The sequence below is a fragment of the Amblyomma maculatum genome, chromosome 8 (genome assembly GCF_055883805.1).
Source record: "Amblyomma maculatum isolate TAMU_Amacu chromosome 8, ASM5588380v1, whole genome shotgun sequence".
NCBI classification, from domain to species: Eukaryota; Metazoa; Arthropoda; class Arachnida; order Ixodida; family Ixodidae; genus Amblyomma; species Amblyomma maculatum.
The window spans coordinates 129,037,128-129,061,242 of NC_139351.1; the positions used below are offsets into that span (position 1 = coordinate 129,037,128).

The 24,115-nt window shown below is 46.6% G+C and overlaps 2 protein-coding genes across 5 annotated transcripts in view; one reads left to right on the forward strand and one right to left on the reverse strand.

Annotated features, from left to right (window-relative positions):
- Nucleotides 1-5,666: 5,666 nt before the first annotated feature.
- LOC146182551 (small glutamine-rich tetratricopeptide repeat-containing protein beta-like) lies at nucleotides 5,667-15,663 on the reverse strand. Of its 4 annotated transcripts, none has more exons than XM_084577680.1 (11): nucleotides 15,570-15,661; nucleotides 12,865-12,973; nucleotides 11,763-11,881; nucleotides 11,080-11,155; nucleotides 10,819-10,918; nucleotides 9,955-10,059; nucleotides 9,743-9,875; nucleotides 8,408-8,509; nucleotides 7,010-7,047; nucleotides 6,699-6,767; nucleotides 5,667-6,060 (listed from the first exon to the last, which is right to left on the reverse strand). In XM_084577680.1, the coding sequence occupies exons 2-11, from the start codon at nucleotides 12,962-12,964 to the stop codon at nucleotides 5,934-5,936; spliced, it is 969 nt and encodes a 322-aa protein (XP_084433806.1). In that variant the 5' UTR covers nucleotides 12,965-12,973; nucleotides 15,570-15,661; the 3' UTR covers nucleotides 5,667-5,933. The 4 variants fall into 4 exon arrangements, with proteins under 4 accessions (XP_084433806.1, XP_084433807.1, XP_084433808.1 ...); XM_084577681.1 differs by lacking the exon at nucleotides 15,570-15,661 and adding an exon at nucleotides 15,398-15,555; XM_084577682.1 differs by lacking the exon at nucleotides 15,570-15,661 and adding an exon at nucleotides 15,445-15,544.
- A 212-nt stretch (nucleotides 15,664-15,875) lies between these two features.
- Nucleotides 15,876-24,115, forward strand: part of Atg4b (Autophagy-related 4b) — a 36,081-nt gene continuing 27,841 nt past the window's right edge. Inside the window, exons 1-2 of the mRNA XM_084577677.1 lie at nucleotides 15,876-16,928; nucleotides 22,803-23,224. Of these exons, the coding sequence (XP_084433803.1) occupies nucleotides 16,222-16,928; nucleotides 22,803-23,224 (1,129 nt within the window). The 5' untranslated portion in view covers nucleotides 15,876-16,221. The remainder of the gene's footprint in view (nucleotides 16,929-22,802; nucleotides 23,225-24,115) is intronic.

Here is a 24,115-nt window from a genome sequence, read left to right on the forward strand (position 1 = left end):
TTCGAGCTTTCATTTAATCCGGTCATTTTTTTTTCATTCAGAAAGGATATGACAGCTTCACCTGCAGGTCTTCCCTGTAAGAAAATGAGCCTGTATAGGAACTGGACAGCTGGATGGGTGGTGCAGCCTCTCGGCGCTCCGCTCTTTGCTGGAATGCACCGGCGCCAGCCAGTGCATTGGAGAGCGCAGTCTATCGTTGGTTTGTGCGAGTTTCCTTCGATAGCCCTAATTTTTGTGCGACGTGCATGAATATGCCCGGTGAAGCGAAGTAGTCTGGGCAAACGTGTCACGTTGCTGCACTGGCGGCTATGCAAACTCGCTGGATGCTCGTCGAATCATTTCTACCGGTTGCCACACAAGCATGAGGGTCGGGTAACCTGGATACGGTTCATTAAAAAACAGAGGCCCGTATCTACTGGTTTGGTTACTGTGTGGTTGTGGAAAGTGCGGAACTTTTTAAAATCTTGTTGCAACCAAAAGCTTTGTGCCTTCTGTTCCCCTGTAGTGATGGCATGGGAGACTCGGAGCCAAAGCCACACTCCAGCATCTGTAGTTGTCATTTAATCGGCAATTGGAAATCGGAAGAATCTAACTGCCTAAATTACATCGCCAGCAATTTGCCGCCTGTGAACAGGAAGAAGCCGGCACGGAAAAGGCCACCACCGCCGTTGTTCGAGTCGCGTTACCCGGCTCACTGAGGGAAAGAAATAATGCTTGCACATCTACTTTCGCTGACATAGTTGCAGCGTATTTATTTTTATCTCTACAGAAAGAGCAGATAGGAGACACGAACGCATGCTATTCTCACAAACTTTTTGTCCTTTTTCCTCTCTGCTTTCATCAACCAATCCCAGTTGGCTGATAACCGAGTCTGCATCGAGACTCTTCGAATTGGTTCAGTTTTCATAAACTCTGCTTTTTTTTTTTTTTTTTCCGCATTTCTTGACGCCTGTTTCCGTAATTTCTCAGCTGCATTCATTTCCCGGCCCGCCTAAGTGTGTTTCTCATTGGCCTTTTAGTGAACACGAGATTTCAGATTAGGACCACAAGGCTTTCTTACCTCGGAGTAATTCTAAATATGACGATGGTATAAAACAGATTTAACGACACTCCAACAAGCTGCAGTTCACGTGATACGTTCAAATTCATGCAATGCAGAAAAAGTGGAACACCTTAGCGAACGACCCATCATGGCAGGCACATTATCAATAGAATGCCCTCGTTTTTGGTGGCCGATTCGACAAGACATCACGCTCTTTGTTTTTATTCGATTGAAGTTTATGGTTTTGGCAGTACTGGATTAGTGCCTCGCCATGAACTTCCTGCGCTTGGAGAAGGCCTAGATGAACAAAGGCAAAATATTTATAGGACCACATCTATCACAGTAGTTATCGACCGAAAAATACTGTCGCTCAGAGCAGTAAAATTAACTTTTCTTTTTACAGCCACTGCAGCATGTGGAGAGAAATGTATTCATATTGCCACATAGAAGATGCAAAAGATGACGACTGGGAACAAAAGCGCGAGCCTGGAAGAAGAAAGAGGAAGCTTGAGCGCAAGACTCGTTTCAGTCGATTATTAAAAACCTTCTTATCTTAGGCCCTCCTTGGCGTTCTATTGAGACGCGACACTGGTGGAGGTGCTGGGTATGCATAAGACTCCTTCCGGCAGTCCACAGCGGATCCCAGACATCGACACGCCAGTGCATCGCACTAGCCGCCGCCTTTTAGGCCTAGCCCCGGAGTTCAGCCATCTGCCAAACGACTCTTCAAACGCCTAAGTTCATCAGGTCTTCCAAGCCATGGCACATCCCAACCCTACGCCGGTGACTCTTCAGAACACCAAGCTGCCAGAGTGCTTTCGCGGGGAAGCGTTTGAAGATGTGGAGGACTGGCTTGACCAGTTTGAGCGAGTGGCCAAGATAAATCAATGGAGCACAGACCAGAAGCTTTCCAATGTTTATTTCGCCCTTCAGGACAATGCGAGAATGTGGTTTGAAAACCACGAGGCCAGCTTATCCACATGGAATGACTTCCGCCGCCAGCTGGTAGACACATTTGCGAGAAGTGATCGACGAGACAATGCGCTACGCCTGCTTAAAGTGCGCGTCCAGAAGCCGAATGAGAGCGTGGCTATGTTTGCGGAAGACAAGGCACGCATTTTTCGCCGTGCCGACCCTGATATGAGTGAGCCACGAAAGCTATGGCATCTCATGCACGGTGTTAAAGAACAGGCGTTTGCCAGCTTGGTACCAACCCACCCAAAACCGTGAGCTTATTAAGGACGCTACAGCTATAGAGCGAGCCCTCCAAGACCAGTGCCGCCAGTACAACCGACCTGTCAACTGTGCCGCGACGACTACGGCGGCGCTGACTGCAACAGATAAGACCACTCTTGGAGACATTAGAGAAATTGTCCTTGAGGAGTTGCAGCGAATTACGGCTGCGAAGGCTCAGTCGTCGGGGGACCTCATGGAAGCTGTGAGGAATGAAATTTGGTGCGCCCTATCACCGTCTGCACCACGCAACGAGTCTCGTCCAGTCGACAACGCGGAGGCCCTTTCCAAACCATACCACGCTCCCCAACCGGTCAGCTACAAGGCGGACATTCCTGCACCTTACCACGAGCCGCATCCCGAGAGCTATGCCGCGGTCCTTCGCCGCCAACCTCCAGACCATGCCCCACCGAGCTCACCGAGCCATCAGGAGACTCGGTTCTTCCAGGGGCCTCAGTGGGCGCCTTCCAGGCGCTCTCAACTGCGCCGAACTGACAGGTGGCGCAGTTGTGACAGCCGACCACTCTTTCTACTGCGAACAACCTGGCCATGTATATCGGTACTGCCGCTACCGCGAAGAGGGGCAGGCCTTTCTGCCTGCTTCTGCTCGCCGCCGCTTCGACGCTGACTCTGTCCAAATCGAGGACGACTCTCCAGTCAGTAGGGAAACCGAATCCCCGGGCTTTCGCCGCCGCTCCTCCCCATCGCCACGTTATTCGCCGATGCGTCGCAGCACTGCTGACGTTAGCGGACGGCGGTCCCCTAGCCCTGGCCGGGGAAACTAGCAGCCACAACCTCGCGAGGGGAGGTTGCAACCAGTCGAAAAGTGTTAAAACCCTCACCACCACCGCAATTGCCGACAGCCCGTGCTTCTGACGCCGCCGTTAACATTGACATTGCCGCAATAGCACCGAAAATGCCGCCTACGTTACCGCCGAAAATGCCGCACCAGATGAGCAGCCCCGACGACGAAGCTGACAGCGCCGACCTTGCTGCACTTCCGCCGCAAATGCCAAAAAAGACGAGCAACCTGGATGAAATTGTTAGTGCTGACCTCGCCGTTTCTATTGATGGGCTGGAGGTACATGCTCTAGTGGATACCGGAGCGGATGTTTCAATTATTAGCCAGAAACTGGCTGATACGCTGTGTAAAGTAAGAACCGAATGGACTGGGCCAGTAATTAGAAGTGCTGGGGGTCAGCTACTGGCACCGACAGGGAAGTGCACTGCCCGGATAGGAATAGGAAACGCGGTGTTTGTTGGCAGCTTCGTTATTCTCCTTGACTGCTGCAAAGACCTCATCTTGGACATGAACTTTCTGCGTCTTCACGGGGCTGTAATCAGCATTCGTGACAGCGTCGTTGCCTTCACCAATAACCAGAAAGACCTTGGTTATGCGCAAGTACCACAATTGCCCTTGCGCGTCGGCAATGAGACGGTGACATTACCTCCGTGATTATGCTCTCTTGTTGAAGTAAAATGCGACGTGGCGCATACAGGAGATGGCGTCGCCGGACGGGCAGTTACCCTGGTACTCAGCCGCGACAATATTATAGCATTTCCAAAGGAAATTATCTGTAGCAACTCTGAAGTGTTCAACCAGAGCATCGGTGTATCTGTTAAGATGATGCTTCACCTCGTTCATATGATGATTAAGTTGAGAAGGCCGGGTTGAGTGAGACATGGTAGCATAACTGTGCAAGAAGTCGCGGAAGTTTGTTGCTTTGCTTTTCCTGCCAAAACGGTAATCCTACTTCTGCCTTGTTTGTTCATTTTTGTATTTTTCCAGCTCTCGTTGCAAGGCTGAAGCTTGAAAACGATCGGATATCGCTCTCTTCTAAATCGTTTGAGCCTATTGCTTTTTTTTTTTCATGAACTAGCTCTAGACCATTGCGACTACCACTACTACGGCCCCATTGCTTCACGGCCTGGTGGTATTTGGTCTTCTGGTGGGTTTCAAAAATGAAAAAGATATCTGCACAGTGCAGGTGCAGGTTGTGTCACTGAAGTAGTCTTCAAAGGTGTTCCTAGGGCATGGCGATTTGAAGGCCTTTTTTTTTTTTTGCACATGCGTATTTGATTCGTATTCGAAAATTTCAATGTCTGTACACCCCTATGTAAAACAAGAAATGCATGATTGAAGCTGAACAATAATAGAGTCGAACGTTGAGCTGTGACTTGGGAGACTGTGAAGAACATGTGATAATTTGATAAAAGACGAAGAAAGAAAACCACGTTTGGAGAAAGAAGAAGAGGAAAACGTGAAGGTTGGCTCCAGGAGCGCAAGGCACGAGCAGGAGAGAACAGGCGAGCAGCGGAGCGGCTGTCCAAGGAGCTCGGAGCGGTGCGTCTTCTGCCAGGCCTGACCCGGGGATCCAGACCTGGGGCCTGCCGGCCGTATCCTGTCCTGTTCTCCTGTCGTCCACGAAACTCGGAACGGTGGTCGGGCCCGGGAGTGCCACAGCGCCAGCTCTTCACTGGCACGAGCGTTCGGCGCCGTGCTGAGCCCAGGCACGTCGGGGAGGCCTGACGCATCGGCCGTGGAAAGGCAACCCGAGGCCTCTTGCCTCTACTGGGCCCCATCCGGTGGCCTAGCCTTCCGCTGGGCTTACCGACGCCTTGCTGCACCGACCCTGCAAAACTCTGACCACCCGGACGTCTGCACCGGCTTTCTCCACCCAACGAACTGGTGACTGTAGACAATTTAGTGTTTAGTCTTCGACCTACTTGCTTGTCCTACTCTCGTCCCGTCCATATGTATACATAAAAATTATTCGTCGTTAGATTGGTCGGTCTGGTCGTCTATTTAGATTGCTGTCTCTGAATAAGCCACAGAACAAGGTGGCCAGAAGATTTAAAGAAAAGAACCTCACAGAGACCAATGTGTCAGTATGCCTTCAGTAGTTTTGTTGAAGAAGGAATTAGAATTTCTGCGCAAACCGGCAGAATGTTAAAGAAAAGGAAGAAATTGGCTGCAGACGTGAACTGAAGGGAGATGTGCGGTTTCTGGTCAGTATAGTTGTCAATACAGCGTTGTCCCTGTGTTTGTGTGTGCTTCTTATGCTTTGTGTTGTTACCTGCTCTGCTGCCTTCTTCCAAGAGATGATTGAAGCTGTGTTTTCTGAACATGGCAGCGTTGGTTTATGCAGTATCTGGTTGTTGGAATCACTGGCAATACAAATCAGTGAACAGCATTATCATAAGTAGTTGTGAACCTGAGCAATGAACACACTTGTCTTTTTGAACCAGGAATCTGTTACCTCTTTGTCAAGGGCTGCTGAATGAATAATGCAGCAAACCATTGCTTAAAGGAGTTTGGCATGGCCTTGTGACAGGGTTAGCGGCAAAGCAAGAGATTAAATGCCGGAAACAAAGGAAGACTTGCAACCCATTTAGAAAAAGAGCCTCCTATGAGGCACGGCCGCAACCGCCCGGAGGTCTCGTACATCGGATGACCTTTATTATTCTCAGCAGTCATCAGGCACTGCACCACTCACGGTCATGCCAGGGCTACATTTCACACCACCATTTTGAGTTTTCTTAATCCATTTGTAGAGAAGCATCGCTACGGGACAAGGACGAAGAGAGAGAGAGAGAAGAGGGTTTCGAGTGATCCCTGATGAGAGTTAGTTCAAAGCACCGGGGGTGCATGGGCGCCTCAATTGTTCCTCTCCGTGCCATCCTCGTTGGAGGGGTTGCGATCGTTTGGGTTGTTCATCTGACGCCGCAACTGCTCGACAAGCTCTGGATTTGCAGCCTGCATCTGGGAAGCTAGCTGTTGGCCCCTGCGTAGTGCATGCATGGAGAGAGGCAACAGTGAAGCAAGAGAACAGAAAAAGATCAAGCAAACGAAAAGTAGCAGAAATAGGTTTAAGGCAATGCTAGCCACCACGGCGGCTTTGGCTGCCGACCTCGTAGTCGCCAGTTCAATCCCAACCGCGGTGGCCACATTGCATTAGCGGCAGCATTCAAAATCATCTGTGCACTGTTGACATATACAAATAACCCCAACCTAATTCAGAGTCTTCCACAAAGGTGTCTCTTGTGTAACCGATGTTTTGCTTCAACACATCAAACCTCGCAATTTTTACTAAAAAAGATTCAAGTTTTCCCTTCCTTGACCTTGTGTAGCTTGCGTTGTTCTGCTTTGTGAAGACAGTAGAATTGCAATAAGTATATAACTGCACAATGGTACATAAGTGGCTTGACCGTGCCCGCAGCCGTCAATTGCTACATCAAAGCAACTCGCGACTGACTGGCAGTTTTAACTTAATTTTAGCCGAAGTGAAAGAAAGAAAAGAGAGACCACCCTCTTCCTTTGTTATGCATGCAGCCCATCCGTGATGCAGGGATGGACTATCGTCACACCCTGCTCGTCACACCCCGCCTGACTACGGGAATGCTGATGTATAGCGGCACTTACGCTTGAAGGAGTGCGTCCAGTCCACCGCCCGTATTTTGGCTCAGCCCTCCTGACATGAGTCCGCTCATGCTGTTCAAGACGAGAGACCAAAATGACAAACAATTAAAACTGCCAGCCTGTCTCACAGTCGAGTGCATGCTTTAAAGCATGAAACTTTTTTTCCCCTCAGTGACATGCCGATGACGTTCAATATTTATCTACTGAGCACAGTGTCTGAGCATTCCATCATGTTATGGCCAAGCAACTACAATCCCGTTATTCATGCAGTCATTGCTAAATTTTAAATGATGTTTTAAAGAAGTGAGACTTACATGTTTTGCATGTTGGGGTCTTGCATTAGTGTGGCGGCCTGTGAGGGGGAAAAGAACCAAACGATGAGATGTTTTATGGTTATTGCTCCTTTTAAAGCACTCAGTGCAATGTAACAAATGCGAATGATGCAGAGGAAGACGTGTTAGGCAAGTGGGCTCCGATTTCATGATGGCATTTAGTACTCGTGCCATTGTCTTTGCACAGTCGCCCAAACTGGCATATTGGTCATGGATCCGTAGGGCCATCTGTGTGCAGCCGTGCCAACTAGTATGCAGTGCGAGAAGCTGGCAGTTTACATTTGCAGAGGCTGCTAGTAATTGATATGGTAACTGTATGTCGATAACCAGAAAAAGAAAATGGTTTTGCAGTGGCTAGACTGCAGCACGTCCATAGTGCAGCACAGTCCATAGTGCAGTAGCATAGTGCAGCATGTCCTTGTGGGATAATGCTATCTGAAATGAAGACATTACAAATCTTTGTTTCCCACGACTTTGAGAACTATAATATTGCAAAATGGTGGATGTAGTTCTGTTTACAGAAGCTATCTGCCGTGATTTTAGGAATGGCATCACTCCAGAACTCTGCTACACATTCCTGAGCCTCATGCAAAACATGGCATAAAAAGGACACAAAGTATTTCAGGTGACGACCGTTTCAAGATGCTCAATTTCATGGAAGCAAAGGAAGCCCTTAAGCAAAAAAAATTTGGGCAACACTTGAGCTCTGCGTTTGGGTGTGACACCGCGGCGTTTGTAGCTCCTCGTTTATGTACATGCACTTTATGATTAATCACTACTAATCCCTGAATTTGCCTATCTCATACTCATTAGCAAGCCCTGTCATGAGTTAACACATTATGTGCAAAACCAGGTAGTATAGATATAAAACCCTGCTTCAACCAAGCTGTATGAATGTGCCTCTGAGGGTTAGTAGCACATCTGAATAGGAATACAAAGGTCCCGAAGGGTTTGAGTACCATTACACTCATCTGAAAGGAGCTGCCCAAGTTCGCAGCTCATGCCATTTCGGTTATGTCATTATTTCGTGACGTCACGCAGCCTGCCTAACTATCAGTGCCTGGCTGTCACCTCCAACCACCACCTGTCAGAGGCTTGCTTATGATTTTTCACTATTAACACCAACAACGTAGATGGGGCCATTAATGCTCTTCTGTTAAGACGAGGATAATGTTCGAAAGGAGAAATTTCCTGATGACACAAGCAGACAAAAGTCATGCAAATGAAGAGCTGCTGATAAAGCTTCACTGCTACATCTATGTGCATCAAAGAATGTCAACCAAATATCTCCTGTGCTAGCATCGTTTTAAGTCTCCACGACACTTCACCATGTGCTGTGCGGTACCGCACGCTTGCCCATTTTTGCCCATGAGTGCTTACCATGTTCATGAGGGTGGGGTTGTTCAGCAAACTTCCAAAGTCTAGGCCACCACCACCGCTGCCGCCACCAGAGGGCCTACGCATGTCTCCGTTGCCCGAGCTCTGCAAGCATGAGAAATTTAATCATCACTACAAGCAGCCTAACCACATCCACTGCATGACAAGGGCCTCTCCCATTCGTCCATCCGATTAACCCTGTCCTGTGCCAGCTCTGGCTACATCTGCCTTCTTCTGAGATGCATTCCACTGCCAAAAGGAACCATACTATTCTTAAAAGATACCAGGTTTGGTTTTCAATGCTAATATGTCTGAACCCATACATTCCGAACCCCTACATTCATAGCACCCCCCGCCCAATGTCCGAATCCATACATTGATAGTACCCCCTGCTGCATCACGTCTGACCGCCACTTTGGTCAGCTGAAGACTTTGATGCCATTGTTAGCACCACCGAGATATCAAGATGGTGCTAAATCATTAAGGAAGGCGATCTGAAGGCCACGAATTCACTCGACTGTGGAAGCACATGTGCACTCCGACTTGTGCTGCCCTTGGCATGAACCAAGGTTTAACACTATGGGCAAACTGAAAGTAACACTGGATGAATAGCAAATTCTTAGGCATGCACAGCATGTAAAGAGCATGAAAGGAAAATGCCGCACTGTAAGAATGAATGAGATAAGTACTGCTGCTCAAACCAACCGAATCAAGTTTATTTTCAACATTAAATGAAATTTTCATTATCCTTGATCTTTTAATCTTAAATATCCATTTCTGCCATGCTAACTTGGCAGCCACTGCAGACTATCACAGAACCCGCTCTAAGAGGCTACCAAATCGGGCATGAAAATCACTGTGTAACAGCATTCTTTCCTGCATTGAATGTGTAGATAAGGTAGCTCTGGGTTACATGAAGTATATAACTGCAAGAAAACTTTGTCAAAGCGATATACTGTAACTGTAGACGTCAATCATCAATCTTACAGGAAAGATAACAGAATTTTTCTTTTTTCAATGTGGGGATAAAGGGTTGTAGAAACAAGTTTTTATATCTCCCAATTATCTTATTATTCAGGGTTGGTATTCCGAGTTTGCGCCATTATTGAAAGTGTCGCTATCCCCCCAACTTCGAGTCGTCTGATTGGTAGAAACGCCAGAACCGGATGTTACTGCTTCCAGTTCTGGTGATGATGCGAACTCGGAATATGAACCCTGGCGTCAAGTTCACTTGTGTGGCTTCATCCAATTGTATGATGAGATTTAAGCAGGTGGTGAACGAACTTGAAAGGTTTTGCAATCACACTGGCATAGCATGACTTGTCGCCTACAACCTACCGCCATGTCGCGAAGCTTTTCCTCAGCAACCCGCAAATTGTTGACGTAGCTCTGGTTGTCGGGGTCCAGCTCCACGGCCTTCTGGTAGCACTCCTTGGCCTTCTGGTGCTGGTTTAGACTTGCATAGGCTAGACTGTAGAAGCAGAGATCCGTTTCAGCATAAAAGAACGACGAGCAATGGCCATAGCCTTGTGAAAACCAGCAATGCGTACCCTATTCGGCCATATGCTTTGCTATACTTGGGGTCGATCTCTAGTGCCCGCTTGCAATCCTCGATGGCATCAAGGTGATTATCCAGCTTACTGTGAGCTGCAGCTCTGTAACAATCGCAACACAATGTCAACAAGCAGGCATATTCAGTCGTGTACCAGAACAACAGCATACTTTCAGCACATTTACTAAACCACACTTTCTGCTGCCGAACTGTCTGCCAGCCTGACTTGAGTAGTTGGAAGCTTCCAGTAAGACGCCCATTTGATTCGATTTTGACAGCCCTGATCACTTCATCCAAGTACTAGCTTGTCTTGTATAAGAAACTAATGTCAAAGGACACTACACTTCACCTTGAAGATTACCCTTGCAGTCCTGCACTTCGATTTTAAAAGTGCTGAGGATTGTTCATTACAATGCATACGAGAATTCCCTTTTGTACAAGGTCTGAGAATAATTCATATTTTTCTTATGACGTAGCAGTTAGGCATGTTGCCTGGAAGCATGGCATCACATTGCCAAGATGAATAAGTACTAGGAGAAACACTGTCTGTGCTCTCATTAGCAGTTCTTGTGCAGTTTAACCACAAAACATGTTAACTATTGATTCCTTGGGGGTCTAGTGCCACTAAATCTACATCTTTAAGTATTATACCTACCATCACAGGATTTCATTGCAAAGTGTGCTTGCATTCCGTTAAACGCACTTTCTGGGATCTATGGAATGCCACACTCGGGTACTTTTAAAACACAAAGCACACCACAAGCATACAGCGTTGGGTGCTATTAAGAGGGACACCCTATGACACACATACAGACAGGGAAATCAAATCATGACACTTCAGAGCAAGGTAGCAATAACACACCTGTTACAGTAGTAGACCGCGTTGCGTCCATCCAGGCTAATGGCTTTTGTATAGCACTCCAGAGCAGCCGTGTACATTTCGAGCTTCATCATGTTGTTGCCTGCAAAAAGCGTTGCAAGCGTATGCTTTAGTCACAGGCGTACAACGTTTAGCTAAGGCCACTCTCTAAGTGTTACATAGCAGAGTGTTAACAGGATGAGCAAAAGAAAAAAGGCATCCAATGTTCCACAGCAATGTCAATCACCCTAAGTGCAAACACACCTTCTTGCTTGTACTTCTCAGCTTCGGCTTTCTGTGCTCCAGTTGGTTCAGGTACATTTTCATGGCTAGTCTGTACCTGTCAAAGTAGAGGCAAAATAAGCATTTTTAACAAAAACGGACCTTATATCGATATTGACAACGGAGCACTGTACAAGCAAGATATGAGAAAGTCACTGTCATCGTTAACCACTTCTGCAGTTCTAAACAACTGGCTTCTGCACCCTAAATACGGATATAATCCTTGACTACAAAATCAGAATCAGTGCACCATTGAGGCCAGAAGAAATGTGGAAGTAGTTCTAGGAATGTGCAAGAAAGTCTTGGCAAATTAACTCAATAGCCCAGTGACAAAAATGTTGTATGCCACCACACCATCTGCATTACAACACAGGTCTCATTCTGGAAGCTACATTATAGCAAATATGAGAGTAGTGAACAGAAATCTCTGGTAGTAACTATTGAAAACAGGTACCAAAGACAGCCATATTCAATTCTCAGATTGCACGTATTGTTCACCACAGCAACCTGAACTGACGCACACTTCACTGAAACAAAGCAATCCCTGATATTAGAAATGTACAATAAGAATGACGTCAGAGACAACTCATATCAAAGCAAAGTCAACACCAACATCAGGTCAAGGGCAAATGCAATGCAAAAGGAGAAGGACAGTCATGTCTTACATGTTCTCGAGGAAGTGCATCAGCAAAAATTTCCAACAATGGCCTGGACACAACGAGGCTCTCGTTCGAAAGGTCCTCTAGGCTGACTCCGTAGGCAGTCTCTAGACACTGCACCGCAACTGCAAAGGCAAGTTCTCAATGTATTTGCATCCCTGCATCACACAACTTAGTGCGCTTCCTAAGCCACCGCAGCTGCTTCTGCTTACAAAGGAGATTTACTGGCACATGAAGTAATAAAAAAAATACTAATTAAAAACACTCAGAAGTCCTGTCAAGTTGGAGTTAATCATTTTTTTGATGCCGGCTAATTTTATGAACACAGCTTGATAAGGCGAGGGGGCACCTGTATTTCTTTCTTTCTTTATAGAGGCTGTTTTTAGCAAAGATAAAGGTACTGTCACTAGACCAACAGGCTTAATCAATAGTGGCAAATTTAAGTTAGTCCATTCCACCAGCGCACAAACGTTTTGTTTATTTCTACTGCATCTCTCAGTAATTGGACATCATTAGTGCAGTATGTAGAAGGAAACCTCGCTGCTGTTAAAAACCATTGTGGTTTGAGTCTACTGCGGCAAAAAATGCTCGAAGCACATTGTCAAAGAAACTGCATAGTCTCCTCAAGACTTACTCCTCGCCTGCAGCAAAAGCTGCAGCTAAGTAGACAACACTGCAACTGGCAAGCGCTCAGAGCACATACTCATAATCTTGTTCATTTTGCAGTGGCACCGCAGTATTACAAAAAATAAATAAATAAAAAATCATAAAGATCGATCAGGGAAAGGCGATGCGTCCCTCGTACTTGTTTCTGTGGACGCCTGAACCATCCCCGAAATTGCTCTCTAGCCCTCCACTACGGCCCCTCTTTCTTTCTATCCACTTACAAGATCCCCCGAAATTACTCCGTAGCCCTCCACTACAGCTCCTCTTTCTCTATTTCCACTTTCATTCTCACCTTCCTCATTTTCCTTATGACATGGTTCAGGTGTCCACAGACACAAGTGTGACAGATACTGCGCCTTTCCCTTCCTGTGAACCAATTATTATTATTATTATTGTATGAAGACCTGACCTCCGTGCTCGCGATTTCAGGCGTAAAACTCACCTTCTACGCTCTCCTTGGCATCTGCACTCAAGTCGGCAGTCTGGAGTTGCTGACGAAGGAACTGCACTATGGACAGCACCAGCCTCTTGACGTGCGACATCCCCAATCCCTGGAAAAAGTTCACTTTGAATTACTGTACCAGCAGTCTACATAATGAAGACAGTAAAGGGAAAGAGTTATGACAGTCTCCAGTCTATCCGGGGAGCAAAAATAAGCCTGCGTAGCTTACTGCAGGCAGCATATCCCCTTCGGGCACTGTGTCCCTGAATGGGAACAAGAACTTAGTGCGGCCTGCTATGCCAAAAGGAAATGAAAAACACTGTTTTGAATGTTTCAAAACGCACACCCTGAGCCACTTTATCGGACAACTGGCACAGTCTTACGCAAAGTAAAAGAAATCCTGGCTGAAAAGTGCGACAAAAATGGACACGGTTACGTTCTACGGAGCTAACAGTAATTGCTTCTTGTTTTTGTCACTTTATACTGTTAAGAATCCACGCCGACTAAAATACTGGCATACTGCGCACGTACAGTCACGGGCCCGAATTACTGGGCCCGTGACTGTGAAATAATAGCCATCGTCCTTGTTACGAGCATATTCAGCCTTGCATGCACTTCCGAATGTTAGCGTTCCTGCTCGGGGACAGGGTGCCTCAAAGCCACCTCTGCTGGAACACACTTTTTCTGAGTGTTCGGCATCACTTTATTACTTTGTGTGCCCTGCTGTGCAAAAAAAGCAATAAAAGCGCCGTTTTGAATGTTTCAAAACATGCCAAACTTCGAAAAGTCTACACGCACGACTTCTTTACGTCACTGCACCCTCTTGGGTCAAGAACCAGAAAGTGGCCGGTGAGGGCAATTTCTCACTTTCTTCCTTCTGAGCTGTGAAACAGCTGGATGGAGGACCTGTGAGGCGCAAGTGCTGAGACGCTTGCACAGAAAAGTACTTTGGACATGACGGCCTTCCAAACTGACGTTAGCAGCTTAATTGCGTGCAGCAGAACAGCTAAAAAATAGCGCAAGTCGGCCAAGTAGTCAGTACCCAGAGCCTGTTGCAATGAAAGTCTAGACTGCATTTGCTACTGACAGCTACCATTAGGTACAACGGCCACAACCACTGACCGGAGCATGTCAGCACACTGAACCCATAGCGCTGCCGCCGTGAAGGATGCACAGTGAAGCGTCGGATTTGCTGCCACAATAGCCACATCTTTTTGTGCATGCTTGCTTAGAGCAATTGCTTTTACCTTTTTCACAATAAGTATACTCTGAAGTGACTGATATGATCAAGATATCAAGCAATAACCCGTTAACCATCTTTTGTGCCCAATATCTTGCTAAGGACACTGTCACACTTTGCGCTAGTAGCATGCATTACTTTTTCTGTGTTGAGGTGCCCTGTCCCCAAATGGGGACATTGCAAAATACAATGAAAAAAAAAAAAAAAAAAGTTTTTCTTTGTTTCTTCAGGACACGTCATTTGAAGCGTGGAGAACCGAAAATGGCCCTCAGGTAATTTTTGTATTGCAAAATTTTTTTCGCGCCTGAAAGGGATATAAAAGGATTACACAGGTGCAAAGGTGAAGCCAGCTGGATATAGACGGGAGGGTTTCGTATGAGGCTCTGACGCGATTTCGATGCTAATGTTTAGGAAGAAAGCCGGTAATGTGATCCAAGCGCTTCAGAAAATAAAACTGAAAGACGCCACTCACAAGTTTCCTTATATCAATGATTTACGTGTGATCCAATTCAGCAGCTTACTTGGATGATCAGTACGTCACAGTGCTGCGACGAATTACTAAAATGGCTACAGGTTCAACCGTTCTCGTACTATTAACAACTCGATTGCAGTTCGGTTGATACGTCGCAGAAACATGGCACGTTTAATTATTGTTGCATCGAGAAAGGCACAAACGGCAAGCAACTAATGAAACCGCGAGAACTCAAAATGCTGACTACAAGCTTCCCCGGTAAAACGCAAATAATAAAGAACTGTCCCCATATAGAGTAGGTCGTGGTTAGACCGCCGTAGCGGCATCGCTTCAGCCGCCGATCAAAAAGCAAAAATCTTCATTGGACTGCATGTTAGTGTCACTAGTAAAAGCAGGTGTCACCTTTTGCTCTCCTGCTTTTTCCCTCGTTTGTTGCAACGTTACTTCCAACCACTTTAGGACACGTGTTAAAACGACGGAGCAGGTTCCCTACGTAGCGTCGGTAGACCAGATAAACGAAGACTGAGGTGCATGCGAAACATCAGGTCGTCCTCAGAAGCAGTATTTGATCACGTTAGTTAAAAATAATGAGATCAGGTCGTAAGAAGTATGGAAAAGCAGCTTTCCAATGTAGTAAAGTACGTAAACAAGCGTCATTCGAGTAGCGCGATCTTAACAGAGCAGGTCTTACGTCTCATGAACGTGAAGTACGTGTACATCATTCTTAACAGGATCAACCGCAAAGTTCACGCTTACGATCGCAAAACAGGAGCTAGCAAGAAAAGGGGAATATAAGGCTGCAATATAAAATGATCGCATACTCAGATGGTACGCAGATGATAGAGTGAAGGCAGTACTAGATCCCTACAAGCGCACTTTAGCCGCCACTTCCGCATGAACATTCGGTCACAAAAATCCACATGGACGATAATCGCATCGACGAGGTGTCATGTACAAAAGCCACTATCAGACACAGAATTACAAATAACATACCTTCCTAGCCGCAAGCCCGGCGTACTTTGCAAGGCCTACAATACTGACAAGGCGTGACTTTGAATTCTTTTATTGTGTGATTGTGTACGCCAGGCAGCGCGGGTAGCACACCGGCTTTGCACATTTCGCGTTGTAGGATTCAGTGATTTCATTCAACCACCTCACATGTAAATAGTTGTTTGTAAAATATAATTTTAAAAAGGTTATTTTGCTTGTTATTTAACTTACTGTTGCTAAGATAAGCTCTCGGTACCTATATGTGTTACTAAATTCAGTGGCTTGCAGCGTCACCTATATATTATTATGTTATCAATAAAAGTAAGGCTAAATAATGTCAAGACGGTCGGGCGCGATGGGGTGGAGGTAACGTTCGGCAGTTTTAACTAGCAAATATAATTCTATAGCTCAAGTTAGTGTGTATAAGTTTTGTTTTACACCTACAAGTTATAGGTCACACAAAAAGGAAAACAACAAGCGTCTTCAGTTAATTTTATGAGGCGTTCTACGCTCGTTCTTAAAGCTTCCGATATGTCACAGCCGGACGGAGGCAACGAAGCAGCGCACAGCCGTGTTCATGTGATTGACTAAGTGCCGAACATTTTTTATCTGTGGCGTGAAAGAGTGAGAGGTGAAGACTGCCGCCGTCACAACAATGTTCAACGGCGCTGATGTGCTTGCCAGGCCCACCACACAGACGACGGCACCTAATGTGCCGTCTATGTTTGCGTTTTGCGGGCACACGCCAAACACGGATCTGATCGTCGTGCGGCACCGCCGTTGCAGTTCGTCCGACGATGTGACTCTCGATGGAGAGCAGCAGAAGCAGCGAGATGCGTCGTCGTCATCCGGCGCGTCAGCCATGCCGCCTCCGTCTCCCGAGAAGGTCAGAACAAAGTTGATGTCAGTGTGGAACAATATGCGCTACGGTTGGACGATGCGCAAAAGGGCCAACTTCAGTGACGAAGAGGCCATCTGGCTCCTGGGAATCATGTACCACCGCAAGATCCAGACGAAGAATTCGGTCTCCGTGCTCTGGTCGAGCTCCTCGTCTCTGTCCTCGCAGCGGTCGTGGAGCCCTCTGGGTATACAACCCGAGCCGACGGCTGACGACGACAGACTGGCAAGCTACGAGCTCTTTTTCGAAGACTTTTCGAGCCGGCTGTGGTTCACGTACCGGCGCGAGTTCCCCGCCATACCGGGCACGGACATCACCTCGGATTGTGGCTGGGGCTGCATGCTTCGAAGTAGCCAGATGATGCTGGCGCAGGCGGTGCTCACGCACTTTCTCGGCCGCAATTGGCGCTACCGCAAGGGACGCCAGAGCGAGGCCTCCGACTATATGCACCGCACGGTTGTCAGGTCAGTCTCCGCGGCGTTCGAGTGGCATCAGTCGTGTGTGTGACCCGTAAGTGTAGTACAGCTGTGCCCCACAACGCCCGATATGATTTTTACCCCGATGTTTCTGTTGTGTTTTTGGCCGCGATCGCGTCAGCATCGGTGATATTATGCGTCATCTAAGGTGATAAAGATCTTCCTTTGTTCCTGAAGCTTCCGCACTGAGTACATGCCCTAGACGGTTGGGAAACAATAACAAGCGGGGTGTACGTTCTCAAATACGGCCCCAAATACGTGTGGCCTCAAATACGAATTTGCACCTCCAGAAGACGAATACAATAGTTTCTTGTTTTGTTTTTGTTGACAGTTGGCAACACACAAAAATGATTGTTTTTTTATAGCTTTTGATTAGTGTTGCGCCGGCCGAAGTGGCCGTTAGGATTAAGAAGGGAGGATGGGGGTCGCACATCAGGAGTCCATTTTGAAAGCCCGTATATTGATGAAGCACCGGATATACATACTATGGTGGCTAGAAGGGGGCAGTGTGACGGGCGACGTATCCGCGCCTTGTGAGAGGGAGGCGCGATCCGCGATGAAATTTCCCGCCGCCGCAAGGGGCGCTGCAGCGCTCTGGTGTGCATGGGGAACCAGCCGCTGCCGCGCGATTGACCGCGGCAGCGCGGGTGCGGGCGAGATCTGGGACGCGTGGACTGCGCTTTTTTTGCGCGTGGACCGCGAACGATTCGAAGCTGGTAGTCGCACATGTACCACAGTGATCCTTTTGAGATCCGAAGTGGGTGATTTCGTGCTGATCCTGTGTTATGCAGTAGATAACGCTGTGCGCACTCGTGGCGCAAAAGCGCGAACATGTTTTGTACCTGGGCGCAGAAGCGGGTACAAAGCGCGCAAAGCCAAAACCCCCTTTTCAGACCACCTAAATATGTAGCTTAACGCAAACTGGGATTGCGAAAAATCAAACGTACTGACAAGGAGCTGACGACTATATTGTGTCTCGTTTGCGAACGCATGGCATACAGGACAACTTTTTCGGTGTAGAATACCCGAGACAAATCTTCACCAAGCACCTGCGAAGTTGCTCGTAACTATCATCTGCCCTAGTTTCTATAACCTTGCCCATCCACAAAAACAGAAGAATATTCAAGCCAAACTTAAATATTACGCTATGCCTTTTCTGATCAACAGCTGAAAATAATATTTTAATACGCTGGACATGTTTATATTTCAGGACATATGCTGGGAGCATTAATGTGATGCTGGCTCTCTTATTCAGCTGTGCGTCTGTTCAGGCCACAATAATGTGGGTGAAACAAGGGATAGCCAGCTTATCTTTTACATGACAGGATATGTGTGACACAGAAGTTTAGCAGCACAATTTCTTGCCATAATTGTGATTCTGGCCTCAAAGTCACCCGAGCAGCAGCTGAATGCAATTAGGATCGCTGTGCACGCAACAATTTGGTAGGTGAGGCTTATTTTACAGCCAGGGACAAAAGTTTGAGGGATATATGCTGGCTCGTGGAATTCTTTGTGTGTGTGTGTGCGTGTGTGTGTGTGGTCGGGCAATTTTAAAGAAAGAAATTTGTGGAGTCACGAGGGGACATGCACACTCCATTCAGAGAAAAAAAATATCAGAAGACAAACTTGCGAGGCAAGGAAAAAATAAATTTTTCCCACAAATCCGGCCGCCCCCAAACGTTTGTTCCTGGCTGTAGCATATAGAACTATGCTGGCCGGCGTTAGTAGGGGACGCATTCACATTTTTTGTTAAAAAAAGAAAACGGTTTATGCTTTCAGTGTGCATAATTTCGCGCAGTTTCTCAACAGTCTAACAAACTCCACCAAGTGGGATGCGCGATGTTCATCATAAAGAGGTTACTGCAAAATGTTTCCAGTTTGTGGTGCTAACTATGGATTCATTTTTTTTTTACTCGTTGAATAAAGGACACGGCTCTTCAAAATGACCGCCAGAAACATTCCAAGTTATAAACAAAGTGAATTCAAAGCAGAGCCATTCGTTGTTCGGTCGCTCTGACGTCTGCATTTGTATATTGTACTAATAAAATAAACGTCATTTATGCTCTTAATTGTGGACATTTTGTGTTTACCTTAATTGTAATGAAGTGTTTCCTTTGGTCTTGTGGATTTGTCCAGCAAAAGCAGTGATGGAAAATATTTAGTGCACGATATGAGATGCGCCAGATCATCCACAAGTGCACCTATTATTTATGAGCTACAACTTCCAAGTAACGTTTCCATAAACGGCATGTTGCTGGCGCATGCAGTCCGACGAACAGACAGTGCTCTGTTCGTCGTCCTGTCTGTTTTACGTTTGTTTACTTCTTAGCGTGTCGTAGGCCGCTGAGAACTAATTTGCTAGTACGTCCTTTTTTTATTTATTTTTTTTTTTTTCTGTGGCCACTCGTTATATTTGCCGCGGCTGCATCCGAACTCCAAAGCTCCCAGTCAGAGTTCCGAATTGTCCGTGTTCGTTGTCCATGTTCACTTGTGCTATCAAGCTTTTAGTGAAAACTAAACGCGTACAGAGTTAATATTCTGATATGCGTTCTATTAAAGCTTGCTTTTCCTAAATTACGTCGCTAAACTGCATTTGCGCGCACTGATGGAGAAAACAATACATCTTTTCATCTCCGATCTGCAAACATTTTGTCATGTTGGCATCGCACCAGAATAAAAATTCAAACGCGACGCAAAATTCACGCGACACGCCTGCCTGGTGCCCTGTGCCGCTCCCTCCAACCACCGCGACGGCTGCACACCTGCTGCAAGTAGCGCCATCTATATCTTTCATCGCTCCGCTGTGCGCTTCGCCGGCTCCCGCCCGTCACACTGCCCCCTTCTAGACACCATATACATACTGCTTTGTCCACTAGACCAATGACACAATCCAAAGACGAAGACTTGCGTACAGGCACAATCCAGAGCAAAGAATGGAAAGAACTAACAGCTTGTCAACAATTACACCTGAAGCCTGTCGCATACCAGTCGATTCGCCCTTTACCTGGTGCTTAATTATGCAATGATCGCATGAAAGAAACTACCACAAATCTGTCACAAACCAACCGCCTAGCCCTGCTCTTATTGGCTAGCCATGCTCTTATTGGTCGGTTCTGACTGGCGGACCTGTCAACCAATAGGAGTTGGGGCTGACTGACAAATTTGAGAAAATTCTTTGAATGTGATCGTTGCGTAATCCATCCCTTGCTTGTCGATTCTGACTGTGGAAATAGAGACCTATATTAATGGAGCTAATTTACCAGTTTGTGGCAGTTTTTGTGACATAGTAATTGCATAATTCAGTCGCAGACAAATTGCATGTTTCACTTTTCACCGTATCATCATTCCAGCAAGTTCTGCCTACTTCATGCATTGTAAATTGCATGCTGCAATGCTGCACAACTGTACTTTGCAGTACAGTATGAATGCTAACAGGTTTTGCTGGACTTCTAAACATTCTAATATGACATCACATTGTTACAATATAAAAATTTTGTATTTGGTCAGCGATAAGGTTTTACTGCAAGTATGGCTTTACTTAACACTAGCCGAGCAGCTAGTCTGGCAGACATGTCCATTACTCTTTGCTAACTCAGCACAGGCCTTGTGTGTCCCAACTATTAGGGTAATTTCAACAGCATTTTTTATGGCAGCAGCCTGTCTCAGTTTGATCCAACTCATATTTAGTGCTGCTATTTAATGCTAAACTTCACTTCAGGCATTGACTTTGTGTCTTTTTGGCAGCATTGAACTGTGACTCGGTCCCAAGTTGTAGACAGTTAAATTCAGCCTTCTGTGCTGCATTTTGCTCTGTGACCAACAAAGCATAAACTAAACAATTTTTTGTCCTTTCATCCTTTAACAAAGTATTTTCAATCTCAATTGTTCCCTTTTTTCTTGCATCACGTCAGTCACAGAGATGTTCAAATTTTGTTTTTATTTTTGTATGTTTCGCAGCAATACATGCTTGCAGTTCCCACACAAAAAAAAAAAAAATAAAATACCACTGCTTGTGTTTTGCTACCCTGTTATGGATCGTAGCAGACGGTCCACAGCAAACCCTGTAAAGTGTTATGGCATGCATGGCTAGAAGCAATATAAAATAGAACACGCTATCCTTTAATGGTGTGGGTTGATTGTGAGATTGTAATTGTGCAAAAATTCGGAGCCACATCCCATCACACTTGCAATGGGATATGCGTCCGGTTTTTTGTGTATATCAAGAACTGTGTTTCCAATTTTAAAGGTAGAAGAAAATGCACCCCTCATAAGCCCCGCTACTGTGGCTCGACTGTTGATATTTAGGGCATGCGTTCTATGTTGCCCATGGCAACCACATTTCGATGGAAGCAAAATGCAAGATGCCCATGTTCTACTGTACACATTCTCAGATGGTCAAAATTTCCAGAGCCTTCTACAGTGTCTCTCATCGCCAATGTCGCTTTGAGATGTTAATCTTTATAAACCAGACACACCAAGCACCCAACTTGCACTTCGGCATGCATTGCTGCTATATCACTTTCTTATCAGGGCAGCATGTAGTTCTCGAGGAAGTGTTGTATGGTTGCTTCAAACCCTGTTGTGAAGACCTTGAAAATGATGGCAGTCTTTCACATGTCTTGATAACACTTGGTGGCAATCCATTGATGTCGGATTGCACACAAAGTGCCGGTTCGCATGCAAAATTTATTTTAAAGCAAACATTCCACTTTTGGTAACACGTTTCATAGTTTCGTTGCTGCTTTCGGCTTTTCTTTGCTGTTAAATGTATATCTGGACTCGTTGCCAGGAAATCAATTAGTTCACAGGATTCAGCATCAGTCATATCTTTCTTAACTATGCATGATTACCTCCAGTTATTTCTTGTCTGTGCACTGAACAAAAGCAGTAGCTGCACTCGCAAGTAATTACCATATTTTCTCGATTTTTTCGCACCCCCTTCTTTTCACGATCACGATGCCCAAAGCGAAGGTGGGGGGGGGGGGGGGGGGGGGGTATAAAATGGCACTCCCGCCTCCTTCTTTCTTTCATTTTTGCGGCTATATCTCGATCAGACGGGTGCAAGAAATAATTTATTTGATCAAAGTGTTGACAAAACACCTTCGGCGAACACAAATGCAGTTTGCTGTAGGGAGCCCTCTACAAACTTGTTTCGACTTCCGTTACGGCTCTCAAACAACTGACACCAAACCAAGCAGCGCTCACCCGCCTAGCCCGTGAAACCTGCCGAGCGCTCCTGAGACCAGGCCCGCACGACAGCGTGCTGATAGTTATCGCGGTTGCTCTTGGTCAGTTTTGGTGTTTTATGCCGCCATCATTAATATAGTATTAACATAGCAACACGTGAAGCCGGGCACACCACGAACGCCACGTCACCTCGGGATTCTTGGCAGCTCTGGTTCGATGACACAGTGAGCAAGCGCGCTCTGCAATCTTATGGCAATTTCGACTGGTCGCTCCAGAGCGCGTTGTGTTGCCCCAGGGACCACTGCCTTTCCTGGGCAGTCACTCTACCAACTGAGCTAACCAGAGCAAACAGAGCAGATGGTAGGGCAAGAGCGAATTGATCAATAGCCCAAAGTTACGACGTGGTCCCGGGTTCGATCCTTGGACGAGGACGAATTTTTCTTTAACTACGAAGTTTCTAAGAAAGCTGTATAGTTTTCCTTTGTGGCCGTATGGCTGCGCTTGGGTGGTTGTCAATGAGTAATTACACCCTTATTACAAATCTACTCCACCTTGGGGGATTCCCTAAATATTTGACCATAAACTCTACTTAATGGGCCGATCTGTTGGGTAACTTGTGCAGTAACGTTGGCTCTTTAACCCTGGTCGACCCGTTCCTTTTCTGCCTTTTGGCAGGTGGTTTGGCGACAGGACAGCGGACGCCAGTCCTTTCTCCCTGCACAAGCTGGTGCAGATGGGCCACGAAAGCGGCAAGCAGGCGGGCGACTGGTACGGTCCTTCCAGCGCGGCATACATCCTCAAGGAGGCCCTTGAGGGGGCTTGCAGGCTCGACCGCATGCTCTCCGACCTGCGCGTCTATGTGGCGCAGGACTGCACCATCTACCTGGAGGATGTTCGCGCACTGTGCCGAGGCGGCTACAAGTCCAACGGGGCGCCCGGCTGGCGCTCCCTGATCGTCCTTGTACCTGTGCGCCTTGGTGGAGACACACTGAATGCAACCTATATTCCGTGTGTCAAGGGAATGCTGTCGCACCCCAACTGTATAGGGGTCATCGGTGGCCGCCCGCGGCATTCGTTGTACTTCCTTGGCTGGCAAGGTATGCTGTGATGTTCTCTCGGTCCTGTTATCCTGCCCAGTGCCGTTTTGGTGGAAATGTCATGCTGCTTCTTAACGCTGTTAATCTGAGAGTGCACACTAGCTTGGAATGTTCCCATTTGTCCCATCTGTCTGGTTGAGTCATTTCCAGAGGCTGTCGGTCAAATGGCAGCAATGGCAAACCTCTTCAATTTCACTTTTGTTGCTCTTGATAGTGGCTGTATATCCTAATTTGCAAAAATTCTTGTTTTAAGTTAACCCCACTGCGCAGTACCTGTGGGACGCCAACTCTGAATTTTGCTTGCATATGGGACTCTAAGAAGGTTTTTGAACATTTTGAGATTTCGAAGCTTTGCTGGTATGTCGCGCACTCGTGATACGCTGTATGTATTATGGAGAGCCCGAGAATTTAACAATATATTAAATTTTACGATATAGGGATGGTGTGATTGGTACCATGATGGGTACCGAGGTAGTACCAGTGAGTACATGGCATACGACACCCCCACAGCAAGGAGGTGAGGCACAGTGTTCAAGAAGGCAGGCAGAGTTACAGACTCCATTCTGGCTTCCGGAAGACAAAGAGGAAAACCCTTTAATGAAAAACAGAGCTTCCAGCTGTATTCTAGGCTTTTGCATCTTCTTGAGGGTCTGCACTTCAGCATGGATAAGGAATTACAGCTCTATTGTTTCCCATTCCTTTTAACTTGATCATTACCTCATTCAAAAGCATTGCTTTGAGGGATTTTTTTTTTTTCTTCATAGCCTCAGAGCCGGCGATGTGTAATGAAATTTTCAAATAGCTCGGTTTAGGGCCCATTTAGCATCCCGTGCTGTACAATTTTTGAATATCAGCGCTGAATTTACGCTTCATTAGTTCTCACCAGCTGGT